The sequence below is a fragment of the Mangifera indica genome, chromosome 14 (genome assembly GCF_011075055.1).
Source record: "Mangifera indica cultivar Alphonso chromosome 14, CATAS_Mindica_2.1, whole genome shotgun sequence".
NCBI classification, from domain to species: Eukaryota; Viridiplantae; Streptophyta; class Magnoliopsida; order Sapindales; family Anacardiaceae; genus Mangifera; species Mangifera indica.
Window position 1 is genome coordinate 9,531,738 of NC_058150.1, and position 20,191 is coordinate 9,551,928.

Sequence of the window (20,191 nt, forward strand, 5' to 3'; positions counted from 1 at the left end):
TTGAATTAATTTATAAATAAATAAATTTAAAAAATATATATATTTAAGGCTTTTACCTTTGTGCTTCTGCCACACAAGGCAAAAGCCAACTGCTTCTGCTTTGGCAAAAAGGGCCTTCTGCCCTTTGATTTTTTTTAATTTTTATTTTTTTCTAAACCAGTTTATAGGCTTAATGTTAAAGCCTATGACCTACCCGAAAGGCATATAGGTTAGATCTGGTATACTACAGTATTGTGTCGAGTCTTATCATATTGGATTGTAAATTCATGTTTCGGACCAGATCTCCATTTAACCTGACTCAATTGACGTGTTTAGAAGGGTGTTTGCTTAGGCCTGATTGTTGGCCTATGCACGTGGGAATTAAAAACAAAAAAACAAAAAAACAAAAAAAGACAACTAAGGAAGAGAAAAAAGAAGAAAAAAAAAAAAAACTTTCGCAAGCTGGAGAAGTCCTTATGGAAGTAGGGAACTTGTTGCATAAATAAGCAACCTCTCACCTTAATTCTTGGTTAACTTCCACCACCTTGGCTAAGAAGAGAGAATGAGCAAAATCCCGATAGCCTTGGGGTGATCTTTAACAACCAAGAAGTTGAGAAAAGGAGGGTGAAAACCGACCTGACAATCAACCAAACCTGCAACTTCATGATGCTGATTTTCAGGAAGAAAAGAGAGGGAAAGAAAAGGAACCAATGACTACCAAGAAGAGCGCCACTGGCGGCAGCACAAAGAGGAGAAAGGGTAGTAATGACTGCCATATTCTTGCCAAAAAATATAGGTAATTAAGGAGATTCCTACCTGATTTTCTTACATGAAAATTTTGAAATCTTATTTGACTGGAACTGCTGAATCAGTTCTTGATTTGGCCATAATTCTTGTGTGAATTTTTGGCTTGTTGCATCTACTGGATCTAGTTCGGTGTCTGGAAGAAACTGGTATTAAATTTTGGTAGCCAAATATTGTGTTTTGCATGAGATAATGTGTATGTTTGCATGTTGAGTTATGGATGATTTCTTGGCTGAATGCTTCTTGTTTAAAACAAATTACCGGTTGGAAATTCTTGAAGAAGAAGAGAATTCTTTGAAGGATAACCGGTCTTGGCCTTTCTTTTTTGGAATAGCATGAAACCCATAAGTTTTAGGTGATTGGTTTCATGCATGGCTTAAAAACCATGAGGATTGCATGCTTCCAAGTTTATTCTTAGAAAATTTTAGGTTGGATGACAAACTAACTTTTGGATGGAAAATCCGCCTTTCTGGGATGTTGATAAGCTTTTGAAAAGTACCTTTTGAAAGTGCCACACATGCTCTTGAATGTGATGGGTTTGGGTTACGAGTTCAGATTAGTTTTTTGGTTGAAAAATTTAGTTGTAAGTTGCCCGACTACCCGCTTATAAAGAGATTTGCATATCATGTGTTGATATAGTATGGTTGGCAAGCCATGTTTTGGCCAAAAAATTTTCCTTCCAAGGACGCTGAATGGGACTACCCAACTCACTCTTAAACGTGATATGTTCGAGTTGTAAATTTAGATTGGATTTCTAGCTGAAATATTAGGCTGCAAGTCACCCAAGAATTAGCCCAAAAGGGTTATTTATTGTTTGTTGATACGGGTTGGACAACGGGCCATGTTTTGTCCAGAAAATTTGTCTTCCCTGATAATGAGTTCGGATTGGTATTTTGGTCAAAACATTGGGTTGAAGGTCACACAAGAATCGACTTATAAAGAAAAATTAGTGTACTACGGGATGAAATCGGCTAGATGACAAGCTATGTTCGGGCCCAAAAATTTACCTATTGGGGACGCTAACAAGTTGTTGAAAGGTTCCCCATGAAAGTGTCATACATGCTCTTGAATGCATTACGTTCGAGTTATGAGTATGGATTAGGTCGCAAGTTATCTCAAGAATCAACCTAAAAATTCCTTTTGTGGTTGTTGATTTTAATTTTTAAAAAATTATTTTTTCTGCTATTACAAAAGATTTTGAAATAAAGTTCTATGTGTGATAAGGAAAAATATACTAAACTTTAATCAATTTTGATGATATACGTTTGAACTCTAACTAAAGAGAATCGTATGTCAACCTACCGATTCATATGTCTAAATACGATTGAAGATATGTCTTATTTCGAAGAAAATGAAATATATGGACGTGCATTGATCAAACATGGGTTAAACACGACTTAGAAATTATTAATACTACAATATGATTATGATAAAAGACCTGTTGAAGTGCCAAAAGATACCTAAGGGTTAAATATCCAAGGACAAAATTTGATACAAATACGAGAGATATTTAAAGGGTTAGACACTTGATGGGAAAGGTTCAATACAAACATGAGATAAACTCCAAAGGGTAAGATGTTCGATGGAAAGAATAAAATTAATACGAAGAGATTCTTAAGGGGTTAGATACCCAAGGGAAAAATTGATATGAATACGAGAAAGATACCTGAGGGAAGAGAGTAGATATGATCCAAGAAGGTAAAAATTTCTAGCAAAAAATATATTAAACTTAAGATATGTCTAAGAATGTTCCTAGAGATCAGATATCAACAAAAACTAGATATCCCATTAAGATTTAAGAATATTCGATACCTATGGGACATAGAAATTGAGATTTTAGAGTGATAAGGGAGTACCCATGACCAAGACATACCCGTAGATAGGGTATAGTCCAACAATTGGTGTCCTTAGATTTAGAAATACATCATTGGCAAGACTATGGGTCTATTGAGTGATAAGGCTTCTTAAGACATACATAGTTTGTTGATTAAGGGGTCCAAGACTTACTAGAACATAAATAGTTTGTTGATTGAGGGTTTTTCGATTAATTTAGCTAAGATCGTGAGTCCATCAAACAACAACAAGTGATTTGACAACCAAGACTAAAAAGATATTGCCTAGAGAGTGGTCATTATAGTGGGTACATGGATTCCCTGAGATTCAATCAAATATTGATAGCTTAAGGTCTAGATCATGATAACTTGTGTAGTAAAGGAAAAAGATAAATTGAGGTTTAAGATAGTAGGATAGATCATATCTACTTACTGAGCTTTATAGTAATTCTATTTCTTTGCATTTTATAGGTAACAAGATTAGAGATGATAACGACAGCGAGACAATGACTTAATGATGAAGTGACATACGAGAGATGGATTTTTAAGCGTAGATACCCTGATTGATGAACTTGGATAATATTATGATTATTAATTTTATCTTATTTTCTAATACATGAATTAATTATTGAGGGGAGATTTTTTATTATGCTTAGGGACTGTTCTACGATACCTAATTTTTTTTTTTACAATGAAGACTTTGATGAATTATTTAGATTAGATGAGATACTATGTATGTTTGACTTGAGAGATATTAATATTAAATTGAATAACATTTGTGCATATATATTTTAGTAATACTTCACTTCAAAGGATAAGTTATTCAAGGTGGGGTGTTTCAAGGGGTGTAACTGTAATTTTTTTAAAGATAAGAAGCAGCTATAACAAGTAAAATAATAAATCCCTGACAAAGGAAAAAATAAGTTTTCAAATCTAAGTTAAAAAAAATTGTATGTTTTCAAAATTAAGTTGAAAAAAAAGATAAAATTTTCTTATTTTTTGATATTACTAGTTAAATAATATTTATACCCTCATAACTAACAAATTTTTGTAATAGTAATAGTTGAAAAGAGGTATTTGAGTTCTCTAAGTTAACGACTATGAGTTTGTTAATAGACTAAACCTTGAGTGAAAATAAGTCATTTGACCTAAATTATTGTTATGTTTGATAGAAATTGATAAATATAAATTATTATTATGTTTGGTTTGATCTAATAAAATAATACTAAAATATTATTTTATTTAAATGTTTTAAAGGTTATTGTATATAATTATTCTAAAATATTTTTTATGTAAATTATTATATTAATTAAAAAACAGAGTATTTTTATCATAAAAAATTATAGAGACAAAATTATAACAAAATCAATGTTAATTTGATAATCTCTTTGTAGAGTTGGCAATTAGATTACTTCCAATACTATTTACTACACTATTATTGATAAAAAAAATTATCAAAATTTTTTATAATTTAATAAATAAAATAAAATAATGTTTGTAATAAACTATAAAAAACTTGAGTACTTTATAATTTTTCTGAACCAAACGCCTTCAAAAGGTTACCATAGATTCCCGCTATTGCCCTTTGTACAATTTAGTGGGATCAATAATTTCAACCCTTGAGATATCAAGCCCAGCATGAGGTTGTTATGGGCCATGTAAGGATTGGCCCAAAAACTATATTAACCCGCCCTTTAATTTTCGGGCAATCGGGTGATAAAGTCAAAATCCGTATTTAATTTTCCGAGAACAAACACGTTCCTCGTTCTTCGACACTAGGATGCCTTCACTTCTTGGTAACTAGGAAAATTTGGTTTTCCTCTTCTTTTTTTTAATTTATTGAGCTCACTGTTTAATGATTCATTAATCATTTATCCTTTTGCTCTATAGAATATATTTTTGTTTGACAGTTGTGATTTGACTGTACTCTTTTGTTAATCTAGATCAAGCATAGCACAATCTTTGTGCTTTTGATTTTATTATATGTAAGATGAGAAGAGCTTTTAGAATTGTCTATTTCTTTTTTATGTCTGATTTTCCGTGTTCTGTTGAAGCAGATAAAAGTTTTGTTGATATAAGAAACAAAAACATTTGAAGTTTTTTTTCTTTTTCTGGTCAAAATTGACTCACAATTGCATTTCAACAGAAAAAAAAAAAAAATGCTTTTAATGATTCTTTTGGTGCGTCTGGAAGTGTTTATGTCACTCTCAGTTGTGCTCTTACGTGTGTGTTCTGGTGCTCGGGGAATTTACTGATATCTGAAAAAGATTTGATTTACTTTTGGATTAAAAAAAATTGCTTAGAATGTGCTTTTGGAGGAGCTTCTGATGTGTGCCTCTGTAAAGAATTTGTATCTGAATGAGTTTGTTAAAAAGCAGTCCCAGACACAGGTTCTGAGTTAATAAAATAAGTGAAAATTTGGATAGAAATTCAGCAAAAATAAAATAAAATAAATAAACTAGGAAGTGAATCCGTATATAGCTTTCTCAAACTGAATTGACTTAAATAACAAAGAAGCAGTTTTATATATTTCAATAAATTGAATTTGGTCCTCATAGTTGCAAAGTGATTTGTAATGTTGCTATTCCTTTTGTTGATTTTAGTTCTTTTTATGGGCATTTTTATGTTTTTGTATTTCTTAGTATTCAGTTGTTTCAACATGAAATTTATATTTAAGATAGTATTTCTCTGTCATTTTGTGACGTTTATCTATGTACTTTGCAGTTGATTGAAAAGTGCTACATGATTACTGTTGTCAACAGAGTGTAACCTTATTCATTGCAGTCTAATTGTCGTCGTCAAGATGGCCTATGAAATAAACGAGCAAAAAAGTAAGGATTCTTTTGCATTCACGTGACAATTAATTATGTTCATGTGCTAGTACATGTTTTTAATGGCTTATCTGTGGATAATGTTGGTGTCTTGAAGCTTAATCATCTTTGTGTTGAATTACTGGGGTATTCATTTCCATGAACTATTATTCTGAAGGTCATTTACTTCTAATGGCCCAAACCAATGCATTAGACAATTTTTTTTTTGGAATTGATCATTTAAATTGATAAAAAGTCAGTTTTTTCTTTTGTTTCTCTTAACTTCTGCATCCTAGATATGCTCAAATTACTTTGAAGTTTACTATCTGTATTCAATTTTTTGCCCATTCTTATTATAGGAAATGGATTAGCAATTTCTTTGATAGTCTTTTTTTTCACTTGTCTATATTGAGATGAAATAATTAGTGCTGGTGATGTTATTTCTTGATTGTAAAGTGCTTTAAACTATGCTTAGTAGTTTGTATTAAGCCCAATGTTATTGTGTGTAACTGTCACAATTAGTAGAACATGCATTATCTAGACTATTGGATTGAAGATTCCACTTAAAAAAAATATTTTAAAATGTACACTGGAATCTATGGTTAAACAAAAAGGTTGATCAGTTTTGTTTTATAAAAGTAATAGAAATTTATTCTTAAGTAGCCTTATATAAATAGGAAAATAGTATTATACTCAGGACTAAATTGTTGTTTTAATAGTGAACGATATGCAAAAGTTTACAATTGCTTCCTTATGAACTCATTTGGGTTTAGTGGATGTTAAATTGTGTCATTTAGGTTTGAAGTTTATTTTCATTGCAACTTTGAATGATAAAGATGCTTCTTATTTTTCATCAATTGAGAATTTTCCTTTGAATTTCGGTTGATAGTTTGAAAAAGCTGAATATGCTTCATCATTTTCACTGATTGATGTTCCTTTAAATTCCATTGAATCTTCAGAAGTTTCTGTAAATCCTTCTCTACTTCCATAGTGTAGCACATGGATCTTTAGCACTTCTTTGTAATACTTTCTTCAATGTACATAAGTTTTCTCGAGTTTGTTATAAAATAAAGTTAAGAACCTTGACCCATTAATGCATTAGAAAAAGCCTTTCTAAGAAGGATGGAGAAATGCATTGACCATATTTATCTTAATTGCCCATTTTTTTATGTGCTTTAAGTGGGCTTGAAATTTTAACTTTTGTGAAAATTTGAATGAAGAATTTGAAAGTTTCCAATTGCATTCAAATTTCATATGTATTATAAAAGAAAGAAAATAATCAGATAGTTTAGGGTCTTGAATCTTAAGGGAATTCACTTGTAAATCATTTGTTACTTCTGGTATATGGCCACATAAGCACATTAAAGAGTTGACTCATATTGCATTATTTCTAATGGAATATTGCATAAAACAATTGTAGTTCCTTGTCTTATCTAAAAAGGATTGCAGAAATGATAGACCATCTTCTCCTCACTGTTCCACGTCTTTACAGGTGTGGAATTTTTTATTTAGGAAACCCTATCATTTTTGGAACCAGCATCATATGATCTTTTTGTTTTAAGAAATTTTGTACTTTTGGATGAGGGAAAAATTTTACTCTTGGGGAGATGGATTTTCTAGCTGTTTTATTGATGATGTTTGAGAATACTATTATTGAGGAGATTGCAGTTTTATGGAATTGTTTTATAGTTGACATGCAACAAAATATTGGAGGAATAAAGTTACATAAACGAATTTCTTCTGTGACTAATTCTGTTAAGTGTTAATGGTCTGAAATTGCAACTTTTGTTAAATCCCAAAATCAAACTTTGTTGTCATGTGCATCACCTCTTTGGGCTTTCAGAGTTAGAGCTCATGACTCGAAAGGTCATAACATCTTGGAAAATCTTGTAACAATAATGCTTTGAAGCTGGTTCTGGTTAGTGTATTCAAGGATTCATGTGTTGGGGTTAATGATTATGCTCAAAATTAAAGTGTTTATGGTGATACATGGGCTCTAGTTATACTTTGGGATTAGAGTATAGATTTATGTTTAAGAATGATAACGTTTGTACTTGGAGATTAGATTATAGAATTATGGTAAAGAATGATAAGCCCCTTTTTCTAGGATTTCATTTAAAAGATAACCTTAATTGAAAATAACTTATATTGCTATATAATAATCGTATTAGGATATTATCAACACCCATTAAACTGTTTATGATTCTATTTCATTAATTAAAATTAATATAATAGAATTTAATAGGGAGGGACGATGAACACGTATGATTAAAATATTTATCGAATGACATCCTTCTAGATGTATATTTTTTTTATAAATAATCTTCTTTTGATTTTTATATGTAGGAGATAATCTCATACCAATCTTAGCTATCAATAAAGGAATTATTGTTTTAAAAAATATCTCTTAGTAAGAATATTTAGTGGAAGTCTATTAAGTCTAAGGTTAAGTTTCATATGAAAGTGCTCCTTGTTAGGCCATTGAATGTGGGTGGTATGTTGGTGGTTAGATTGTGGGTAATTTTGGGTGGAATGTGGCAGTCAAATTACCGGTAAAATGGGTTGGTCTGGGCCAATTTGATGTTTCTGTTTTGCTTTCTTCAGTTGATCTCTCTCTAGCCAAGGCAGAGTTGTTGGTTTCCCTCTGGTTGTTCAAATTTTCATTCACGGTAGTCAACATCTCCTTGAGAGTTGAAAATTCCAATAATTTCCTATCCAAAATTTGAAACTGATCGTTGCATTCATCTTGTTCTTTTTGCCGTAGTTCCCTCATGCCCTTGACTTCCTTCTCGAGCAATTTAACCCGATTTTCCATTCAAGTATTGACTGTGTTGATGATGTGTGGATCTACAGGCTCTGATACTAATTGTTACAATTCCAAGAATTGAATCAAACAATAACAAAATTTGCAGCAAAAATTTGAGCAGAATTGGTTATATTGCTTGGATCATTTCTATACAAGAGTAGAGTCTAGGTGCTATGCCTGAATTGGAATTTAGTAGATCTACTTTGCTTCTGAGAATTCCCACATTAACAAGTTCGTTTACCCCATTTACACAAGACTGATTATATAAATGACTTTTCCTAACCTAAAGACAACTCATAACAATTAACTCTCCAAATTCCACCTCTGCTAAACCTAAAGTAATGGTTATACTCCCTTATTCCATATCACCTACTAATTTGTGCTTATCTACGTAGCTTTCCTACTCCTTCACTTGTAAAGCTTGAGCTCTTTGACTTTCTGTGACCTTTGATGGTAGGTTGAGTTTAGGTTGAATTATGAGAGTTAATTATTATGAGTTGTCTTTAGGTTAGGAATCATCTTTGGTCAGGAAAACTTATCTATATAATCAGTCTTGTGTAAAGAGCAGAAACAAGCTTGTTCATGTGGGAATTCTGGTAAGCAGAGTAGCTCTGCTAAATTCCAATTCAGGTGTAGCATTTGGACTTTGCTCTTGTGCTGAAATTATCCCAGCAATAAAATCAATTCTGCGTAATTTCTTCAACAAATTCTGTTATCTATTGATTCAATTCCTGGAGTTGTAACATTCCAGCACTTGCTTTTCATATTTTCTGCTGAAAAGGTTTTTGAAGTGTTAGTTTGTGAATTTCTCTACCAATTATTTACTTGTTATCTTATATGTTCTTAACATGATTTCACTAGTGATGGTAGAATTTGAATTGTACCTCAGAAATTCTGTCTTTCATTTGCAGAGGTTGGATTGGGTCTCATTGGTTTTGGCATCTTTTTCACATTTCTTGCTGTAATTCTTTTCTTTGATAAGGGATTGCTTGCTCTAGGAAATGTAAGGCACTCTATCTCTAACTACAGATTCTTTTAATTTAGATCATTGGAAAAGCCTATAAAACTAATTATCCATAATTCTATAATCAGATATTTTGGTTAACAGGGGTGGCTCTTTTACTTGGTTGGCAGTCAACTTGGAAGCTCTTTACTAGTAACTACAAGGTATCACATTGGCAGATTTTATGCTAAATCTGTTAGGATAGTTAATTATATTGCTTTTCTGTTTTGCTTTACCTTTTTAAGGTAGAAACTCATATTAAGTTAGGTATTTGTAAAAGACTTAAGACATACAGCAAACCTAGTGCAATGTTTGAAAACAAATCTCCAGGTCAACTAGCCCCGTGTTATACAAATGAATATAACACCCTGGAAAAGTGCAGTCTCCAGTAGCAAACTAAGCATTTCTATGGGTTATGGGCTACCCTAGTAAAAACCTAGTAGCCTGGATTATATATCTAATATTAGAGCCATCCTGATATCTTGTGCTGTCCTTGGACATTGAGGTGCTAAAGGCTCTTGGAGTGAAGTGACATTTCTAATAGAGCTACTGAGGAATGTTGACGTAAAACAAACATTGATGAGGTTGTAATCTCATTCATAAAGACGAAAAATATTGACATCTTTTAACAAGACACAAAGATAAACAAGAATTCTATACAAACTTGTATATCAATTTTTAAGGAAAAAAAATCTCAAATATAATTATTATTATTTGATCAATGGAAGATGATTTGAATTACAAGAACTTATGCCCTTACATAGACTTGTTTTTCTTACTTGGACTAGGATAACTTGCACACATAAGGAAAATTAGTTTAAGTAGAATATGAATCTAAATTAATTCCAAATTCTAGAAAACTTAAGTCTAGCAAATAAACTTTAATATACTTTAACAAAAATTGAGTTTCTTAAACAAAGAATCCTAAAAGCCCTTTAATTCTTAAATTAAAGTAAGACTATTTATTAAAGACTCATTAATTAAATCTTATAACAGTAGGAAATTGACTTTAAATGTGAAACTCTTAAACATTAGAAAACTTGAATTAAAACTTTAACCAAAATTGTCTCACACGGTTTAAGAATTCTATTTGCACATGGCTCCACATCATCATGCCATGTCACCTTGTCATGTCAGACCATGCTGTCTTACCATGTCATGTCACATCATGCTCTCTTACCATGTCATGTCACATCATGCTATCTTACCATGTCATGTCACATCATCACAGCATGTAAGTTATGTCCTTCATGTTAGGCACCCTCCCTCTTGCATTGGATCTTTCTTCTTTTCATTTGCTTTTTCCACCTAAATCCTCTTACCTTGGATCTTCCTTTGAAGTTTTTTCTCTTCATACCTTAGTCTTGTTTTCTCTAAAGGAGTCAAAGCTCCTATCATTCTCCCCTACTGAAAAATAGAGACTCGTCACTGTCTTTGATTTTGTAACTCTCTTGATCAAAGAGAACAACATTTTTATCTAAAGTTTCACCAATTCTTCAACTTTTTCATCAGCCCCAAGTTTTATTCACTCTTCACCTCAACTTCTTCAATTTCTTCTTAAAATTAAGGTAGTTTTACAAAGTTGAAAGTGCTTTCAAGATATTAATCTCATTTCATTTTGCTTCTTCATTCATTGCTTCTTTAGGATTTGAATGACAAGAACTCATGCCCTTATTTAGACTTATTTTTCTTGATTGGACTAGGATAACTAAAACACAAGGAAATTTGGTTTAATTAGAATACAAATTTTAATTAATCCCAAATTTTAGAGAACTTAGGCTCTAGGAAATAAACTTTAACTAAAATTGAGCTTCTTAAACAAAGAATCCCAAAAGTTCTTTATTTTTTAAATAAAAATAGCACTATAGTCATTAAAGACTCATCAATTAAACTCCATAATAGGTAGAAAATTGACTTTAGATAAAAAAACTCTAAAACATGAGGAAACTTGAATTAAAGAGCACTTAGCTAAAATTGTCACACGGTTTAGGAATTCTACATGCACATGTCTCTACATCCTCATGCCATATCACCCTACCATGTCACACCACACCATCTTACCACACCATGCAACATCATCACACCATGTAAGTTATGTTCTCCATGTCAACCACCCTTCTTCACTCTTACATTGGATCTTTCTTCTTTATTTGTCTTTTTTACTCAACCTTTCTCTTATCTTAAATCTTCTTTTGAGCTCTTTTCTCTTCCTCATTGCATTAGATTTTTTCTCTTGTGATTTGAACTCTTTCAACTTATGAGAGGAAAGCAATGCTAAGATATGAAGAGAAAAGAGGTCAAAAGAAGATTCAAGGTAAGAGGGAAGTTGGGTGGAAAAGACGATTGAAGAGAAGAAAGATTCAAGGCAAGAGAGAGATTCGGTGGAAAAGGTGAATTAAAAAAAGAAAGACTCCAGAAAAGAGGGAGGGTGGAAAATGATGTGGCAATTGTGGATGACATAGCTTTATGTGGGATGATGACGTGGAGTTGTGTGCCTACAGAAATCCTAAACCTTATGGCACAATTTTAGTTAGAATTTTTATTCAAGTTTCCTAATGTTGTAGAGTCTTTTATTTAAAGTCAATTTCCTATTGTTATGCAGTTTTACTGGGTAATTGTTTAAAGAGTCCTAAGGCGTTTAAGAAGTTAATTTTAATTAAACACAATGTCATATAGTCTTAGTTAGATTAGTTTTATTGAGGATATAGCTTCAGACTTAGTTAAATTAGGTTTTCTATTTCCCATTGAATTAGTTTTTTTTAAGGATAAACCTTATCTAATAGAAGAGTTATTCTTCTCAATTTTAAATGTTGTCCTTATCCTATAGGTATAAATTTTTTTTAAGTCTTAGATTTCTATTTTAATTAGGAGTGTCACTAGCTTATATAAAGGGCTTAAGTTTTTGTAATTCATTCTTCAATTCAAGTGATTATCAATAAAAATTCTGATTTGAGTTTTTCTTATGAATTATTTTGCAAGTTTGCATAGAATTCTTGTTTATCTATGCATCTTATTAAACGATATCAACACCTTTTATCAACGAGATCACAATCCCATCCAAACTTGTCTTGCGTGAGTTGCAAGTCAGCTCTGTAAACCTTCCATTAATCACGTAAGCCATGTATTGTATGTTTTAATGTGTAATCTCATCCAAGGCATCAAATCAAGTTTCACCTTTTTTCTGTCTTCACAATTAACTTATTCAATCATGAATCCATAGAGCCATTCATTCAACCAGTCCGTGATACCCATGGTCCAGTTCTTCGACACGATAGTCCATCCTCTTTGGAAACATACAACTGATTCGATGCTCTGATACCAATTTTTGATGCAATCCCTAACAGTTTCAGACAATTTCAAGGAAGCAGTAGTGAATTCAATGAAATGAATGCAAATAACAAGGGAGAATTAACTGCATAATACCCTGAGAATGCTTTTCATTAATTGAAAAATTGCAATATCAACTACAATTCCAGTTCTTGATGGAATACAATTCAGTATTTCTAAAACAGAAATTGAAGAAGAAACTAGAACGATATATCCCAAGCAAAATTCTTGGCAATTTGAAAAGCCAGCTCTCTTCCAAAATTGTTCACTACAATTCTAGTATATTTTTGCCTGCCTCACACTTCCCAAATTCTATCCTTTTATTCTTTCCTCTCTACCTAATATTAACCCGATCCGACAATCCAAAATAGACACGTGGGCATCACCAGAAACTTCTTGGATCACACTTTGTTGGTTGAATGATCAGGGCTCTAACAAAGTATGATAAGTAGTTGGGTAAACAAGAGATTATAATGCTGCTAAAATTAGGGTTGGATTCGAACTGAGCTTGAGCTTGAGTTTAGCTCGATTTATATGAAACCGAGCTTTAGCTTAGCTTGTTATAAAACGACGTCATTTTAATATATATTTATCAAAACGACGTTGTTTTGTATCAAAAATTTTAAGCTCTCGAACTCGAAAATGTTAAACTTTCAGGCTTGAGCTAGAGCTTGAGTTCGAACAAGCTCGATTTGAATCCAATCTTACCTAAAATTATGTCTTTGCCCTCCTTCACTGTAAGAGAACTTGCCCCAAGCAACTTCTTATTCTTTTTTCATTTCTATATGGCATCGCTGACATACTAAAGAGAGTGTTATTATGAAGTAACTCATTTTTCATGGGAATAGTTGTTGTCTAAGTGGTAACAGTAGCTACAACACTATTCTTTTACTGCATCAAGCCTCATATCTACCTTTGATCTGCTTGTGAGTGCTAGATGCCAAAAGTTAATGCCTGAGAATTGTGTCATCCAATAGTTAGATACATTTGGTGATGGAGACAACCTGTCTTTCATTATTGTTCCTTGTTCTGCAGGGTACTGGTTGCTTTGCTCTTGGACTCTTTTTCTTATTTGTACGCTGGCCACTAGTTGGAATAATCTTGGAAATCTATGGTTGCATCACTCTTTTTGGGTTAGTTCATCCCCTGATTATGAAAATTGGATTGGATTAATGTATTTTTGCTGCTTTTAATTTTATTTATTTGATGTCTTGTTACAGTGGCTTTTGGCCAACAGTGAAAGTTTTCCTCTTCCAGATTCCAGTTGTTGGATGGATCATACAGTATCCTCTCATGGTAAATTACATTTCATACACTTGTTAAGTTACCGGTCCAACTAAATGTTTGGTTGTTAAATTTGCCAGATGAGGATTCAACAATTAACATTCTACTTACGTCTTATTAGCAATCTATTTATGTTTATCATATTTTTTTTCTCCAATGTCGTTAAACATGAACTCATCTTTAATTAATTTGTTTTATGATGATTTTTCATTGCAACTGCCGGTGAACTCATTATTTTAGTATTATTATTATCATTGTTGTTCTTCCACAAAACAACTGTATGCATAGGCATCAGGTCTTAAATTTCCTGTGATATTCCAAGCACTGACACTATTCTGTTTTGTGAATTCTCCAGTTTCTTAATCGTCTGAAAGGAGCCTAAAATAGGACGCCTGCTGGCATTTGATATTTTGCTGATCTAGTTTATTTCCCTGTAAAGAACAAGATGGTTTTGAACATTCTGGTACTTTTTGTCCCCGTTGAACAATCCATCCTTTTATTGTCGAGGTACACCGCCATAACTTATGCTGTCGAAGAGAATCATTGTCTTAATTGTTGGTTAAAATAGGCCGTCCTTAGAATTAGATTGAATGGAATACCCAGCAAAAAGATTGTAAGAAATACAAAATGAAGTTTTCCCAGTAAAATTCAAGTGCTATTTTACGGAAGTTTTCAGATTATATTTTCAGATAGATCAGTTTGGTGATTGCTGGGTTGAGTGGCAGTTCATTAATGCTTTTGTTTGTTTGGACTTTTAGACCTTGATGTATAATCTTGCTGCTGAATTATAATTATTATTATTATTATTATTTTTTATAAATGATATGGTGACACTATGGACTTCAAAAAATAAAATTCATATAGCGAAGCTGATACAAATTTAATCGATAAACAAATTACTAATGAGGAAAAGGTTCTTTTCTTGAAATTTCTTTTATAATTAGTGTTTTATAATAAGTTTATAACATTCATTCTAAATATTTTCCTGTAAGTTTTAGCATGGAAACTTTTGTAAACCCCTAAACGATTTCAAAATTAGTAAGCCCCCTTGGGTTTTGTCAAAACGTCAAAAATCACCATCATTATCATTTACTATAAAAAAAAAAAGTTTTAAATTTTCATTTTACTTTTGAATGGTGTTGTAATTGAGTTATATTTATCCATATGTAGAGTTATAATTTGGCAGTCATTTTCATTTTGGTTTCACTTATACAATGTGATTGATACGCCGTCTATAGAAATAATTTGTTTCTTTGTTTTCCTTTTTCCTTTCTCTAATTTCTTTGAGAAGAAAAGATTTTTAAGTGTTCAAATTTTGGTAATGTTGGATGAACAGCAAGAAGAAAGCATTAGAATGAAGCGGAAGAATAACTTTTTTTTACTTTATTATTATTATAATTATATCCTTGTCCTAATTATATCTTTGCTTAACTTTTTTTTGGCAAGTAAAAATGTATTAACAAAAGAAAGAAAGTCAGAGCCTTGAAGTAAGAAACCTTGGAAAACAATTTACGCTCATCTGTGCTGAAAAGACAAAGATAGAAAAACTTTATACAAAAGGTTAAAAGTCAATGAGAAAGTAAACTCCAGTCGTATCATAGGACACTTTTCCAAGTTATGGTAAATCCAGATCAATAAAAACAAATAATTACCCTCTTTGAAAGGCTTATTAAAGTTTCTACAATGATAGAATGTAAGAGTGCGCACCAAGAATTTATCTTTATGCAACACTAAGACAAAACCATGGCTTAAAAAATAACAGCTAAACTGCATCCTTGGAAAGTCTATAAAGACAACAACATGGTACAAATTTTGATTAATAACCAGAAGAAGGTCAGCATCCATAAGCATATTGTAGATTTTCCAACCACAGTCACAGCTTAAAATCATTTCCCACCAGCGGAGAAACCAACAAGTAAGGAGAGAAATCAGCAGCACATTTTTGCATGACAATAGGTTGCATTTCAGCTCCATTATACCAGTGCAAGTCTTGCATACTTCTCAGTGCTCGGTATAGACCGTCTTAGGCTTGGAAAGCATGGGAACAATAATAAAGCCTGCTGGTTTTATGGACCTTCTCAAGTGTAAGCTAAGACATACGCCTCCAGCTTTCCTCAACAACAAGCCTCCAAGCATCCGCATCCACTAGATTTTGTAGCAGCCACACTTGGAAAATCAAAATCCAAACAGACTCGGTAGTTTAGATAGTAGGCATAATGAAAGAAAACCAATCTGCTTTAGTCCGACTAAGTAAGAGGTAGGAGTAATTCCCATAGCCGTGAAAAAGGACCGAGGGGGAAACCACGGCAGCAGCAAGAGCATTTCCAAGGGAAGAACAACAGAGACTGATCTGGAGATTTCCAGGGGAGAGCATAGTCCAGCAACACAACTTTACCGAATCTACTTCATAAATCAAACTAGCGATTCAAACACTTGGATCATGGAGGAACTTCATGGCGTAGTCCTTTGTAATTTCACTAAGCTTTAGCTTGGCTTGAATAAAATGGCTTCTGTATTCACAAAAAGAACAAAGCAGTACCTGCAAAACAAAGAAATGGTTAGCTTATAAAAACACGTCTCCAGGGACAACCTTCTTCGAAAGCTACTACTAAGACGAATATCATCTGCATCCATTGGTAAAGATGGCGAGAGGCAATCCCCACTTTGAGCAATTTCCACATTCCCCCTATTCTCCTCGATTTTGCTAAGATCGGAGGCTTTTTCTCAAACCAACATTTTTATGTTTCTTTGAAGAACATTGGTTTCCACTTTTTCATTCTTGTACACTTTACCATTCCTTTCCTTCCATAGAGTGTAAATTGTAGCTCCTAAGAGAAACTTCTCAAGGATGAATTTTAACTCCATACTTTTCCAACAGTTAGCAATTAAACTAATGGGCTCCTTTGAAGGTATTGGATTATAATCCAAATTACTGAGATGAGGATTATCTATCCAAATGTTTAGACTATGAGGGCACTCAAAAAAAGATGATCATGAGTTTCAACTCTATCATTACAAAAGCAACATTCTATATCTCTAAGAATTCCCACATTGACAAGTTTATCTTGAGTATTAAGCTTCCCTCACAAAGCAATCAATAAAATTGTTTATGTATATGCCCTAGTAACCAATCTTGTCGTTAATTTCAAAGTATTTAATCTTGTAGTAATATATATATATAAATAAAAGAAAGAGTTCTTTTCCTTTATATTCATACACTACATTTTTTTTTTTATCTATTTGCTTATTAAATAAATTGTATGCATGCGAAGTGTTCAGATGATATGAAAGTGTCCCTTACATGCATGATGTTAATTGAGCAATGACATTACATAGTAGGCATATTGAATATCTTTGTTAATATCATGAGATGATATTACTAGTTTGAGTGATATGAAAGTCATATCATTAGTGTATTAATATGGATTAACAGTTAGGGAATTGTTTTTCCGACATGACCAGTTATGATTAATCATAAGGACATTTAATATGTGATCAATGATTCATCATTGGATTGTATTAGTGTACTACTGATCTTTAGACTTGAGATATCATAATTAAATCCGATATGAATGCGTATTTCTTATATAGTTTATAAGTACAAGACTAATCCGTTCACGTTCAACCAGCTCACTTCATTATATATTTTTCATATGTGGAAACTGTGATAGTCAAGATGGGATTCATTGACTCATTTGTGTTTGGATCCAAGTCTCAGAAAAATATCAATGAGTATTAGATAGTCATACAAAGGTTGTTCATAATGATGTGTTCTAGATTTATTAATCGATGATTCGATATATGATTAAGGTTAGGGTTTTGATATATCATGAACCCGTCCTCAATCGAGATTCAACAATAGAGAGATTTTATTATGTGATACGTATGATCAAAGATAGGTTTGATAGAGTATGTCTTCATTGTGATTTGGACGTTATGGACAATTTCTAAATGGCTCCCATGGTCGAAGAGTCTCCAAAATTGTTTTTTAGTTCATCCGAAACCGACTCTCAGCTTGGCCATAGTGAATCTAGAAAGTCACACCCATAAGCTTGAAAATTTTGAAAGATATGAGAGAGAAAAATAATTATCCAGTGATGGCTAGCACCTTTCAAAAGATAATAAAGTAAAATTATATAAAAAGTTACATGGATGCATTTTTGGTATTTTAAAAGGTTAAGGTGTCGTGATATAATATGAATGTTTAAGGTGTATTATGAATACATTGATTTAACATCTAAATAATAAAGATTATTTAGTGTGGTGTCATGCAAAATAAATAATTACTTTTAGCCCACAATTATATAAAACATTCATATAACACATTTTGAATAGATTTTTCATTTATATCAAACTCGTTTTCTCACTAAAGTTTTATAAACTTTTTGCCTTTCACATCTCTTTTGGGTGGGTGGATACTTTCAAAGATATTTGAGTTTAAGTGTTCTACTTCATGAAACCAAACATTTACAATGCAGGAATGTACTAAAACTAGACATTTTTTCTTGTTTTTAACTCATTTTCATCTATATAATCTTATTATGCTTAAATATGTTCATGTTTGTCATTTTCTCAAGCGTACTCAACCATAAACCAACAAATGTTATCAGAGCCATTTTTTTATCAATAAATATTCTTGTTTTTGAGTTCAAACTATGTTATTTAAGCTTATTAGCATGATGATGAAATGGAACAATGCATGCATGTGCTTATTAATGCCTAAAATTGATTTTTCATCATGAATGACTTGATGCATGTCTTGGCCATGGCTTATAATTTTATGAAATTGTTCCGTTTTTTGTTCTAATGACATTAGATTGAAGAACAAATAATTATAAGTATGTATATTATATTTTTGGATGAAAATTTTGATAAATGTTCAATGTTTGTTAAATATGGGCATTGTTTAATGCATGCATGTTTTTGGTGATGTATAAAATTTTTCCTTGTAAAATGATGCATGCTTGCTGTTTTCATTTGAAAAACATGATTACATATCTGTTGATATATGGTTGATGCATGCATGTCCCTTCTGTGCTTAAAATTGCAAGAATTAATATGATAAAAAGTTAGGCATAATTTTGCCATAATGCATTGTGTAAAACCTTTTTTTTTTAATGCTTAAATGATATGGAATATGTGATGTTCTTGATGATATATGCATTTTTTATGTCTGTATTAAAGTTGCAATTTGGTTAAGTACAAGTCATGTTGTAATTAGGCATTATATCCATGAAATGCATCTTGAAGTGTTTAGTGCATTTAACAAAAATTCTCCTTATGTTTCAAATGCTCAATTTGGTGCATATAAATGTATGATGCATTTTTGGTTGAAAAAGTTTGGTTGTAAGGATGCCTAATTTATGTGATGGATTTAAAGGATGTATAATGGTTTAATGAAGAATATGCCTATTATATAATAATGTTTATAGGGTATGAAAGGTGCATATAATAAAATGCATAAAACATTAGTCTTATTTTGTGGTAATTAAGGAAGAAATGAAATGTAATATATTGATATTATATGTTATGTAAATTATGCATGTACCATTTTATAATCATGAACAACTTATAACTAATTGTTATTTAAAGAAAAATATTACCAATATTTACATTACATGAATAATAATATTTATTCATGAATCCTTTAATAAATATTATTTATGTTAGTTTATATTGTTTATTTTAAAACCATGTCTAATATTTATTAATATCATGAATGAGTTCATAATTGTTTATTTATATAAATGAATCAATGTTTATAACGGATGATTATGGGTAATATTTGATTTTCCAATTTATTCAAATTACATATAATATTCTTTTGGAAAATGACTTGTAATAATTATGGATATTTACACCATATGCATCATAATATTTATTCATAAATTCTTGAATAATATTATATACATTAGTTTATGTTTAGTTTTAAAAACATGTCTAATATTTATTAATATTATCAATGGGCTTATAATTGTTTAACTTTTAAAACATGCCTAAATCCATTTCTTTGATTCATAATGTATTGATTCAACCAAATGAATGGATGGAGATCTGCGAAGCCACTTGATAGGATTCGAAGAAGAATGTTAGAACTAGATTGTAGTTTGCTATATTAGGATGTATTTTTGAAAGAGCAATGTTATGTGTACCCATTTTTGGTACACAATTCATGTACACAGTGATGTATCATCATGTAATTAGGTGATTTTAAAATATGTGTCATTATATGATAAAGAAATATCCAATCATATGATAACACCTCATCTGTATACACAAATTGTGTACCAAAAATGGGTACACATAGTTTTATTGTTTTTGAAAACCTCATAACATCTCATTACAT

General features: G+C 31.5%; 1 protein-coding gene across 2 annotated transcripts; it reads left to right on the forward strand.

Annotated features, from left to right (window-relative positions):
* The first annotated feature begins 4,289 nt into the window (after positions 1–4,289).
* Positions 4,290–14,513, forward strand: LOC123196761 (vesicle transport protein GOT1). Of its 2 annotated transcripts, none has more exons than XM_044610875.1 (7): positions 4,290–4,411; positions 5,340–5,446; positions 9,143–9,234; positions 9,324–9,398; positions 13,597–13,694; positions 13,782–13,857; positions 14,201–14,513. In XM_044610875.1, exons 2-7 carry the CDS (start codon positions 5,419–5,421, stop codon positions 14,225–14,227), a joined length of 396 nt encoding a protein of 131 aa, XP_044466810.1. In that variant the 5' UTR covers positions 4,290–4,411; positions 5,340–5,418; the 3' UTR covers positions 14,228–14,513. The 2 variants fall into 2 exon arrangements, with proteins under 2 accessions (XP_044466810.1, XP_044466811.1); XM_044610876.1 differs by lacking the exon at positions 4,290–4,411 and adding an exon at positions 4,477–4,600.
* Positions 14,514–20,191: the final 5,678 nt, after the last annotated feature.

What these genes read in the sequence shown, in the direction of transcription:
- LOC123196761 (XM_044610875.1), top strand. Translation starts at nt 5,419, where the DNA reads ATGGCCTATGAAATAAACGAGCAAAAAA. An exon ending in TGAAATAAACGAGCAAAAAA is followed by an intron (nt 5,447 to 9,142) that starts GTAAGGATTCTT and finishes TTTCATTTGCAG; the next exon opens with AGGTTGGATTGGGTCTCATT. An exon ending in TCATACAGTATCCTCTCATG is followed by an intron (nt 13,858 to 14,200) that starts GTAAATTACATT and finishes TGAATTCTCCAG; the next exon opens with TTTCTTAATCGTCTGAAAGG.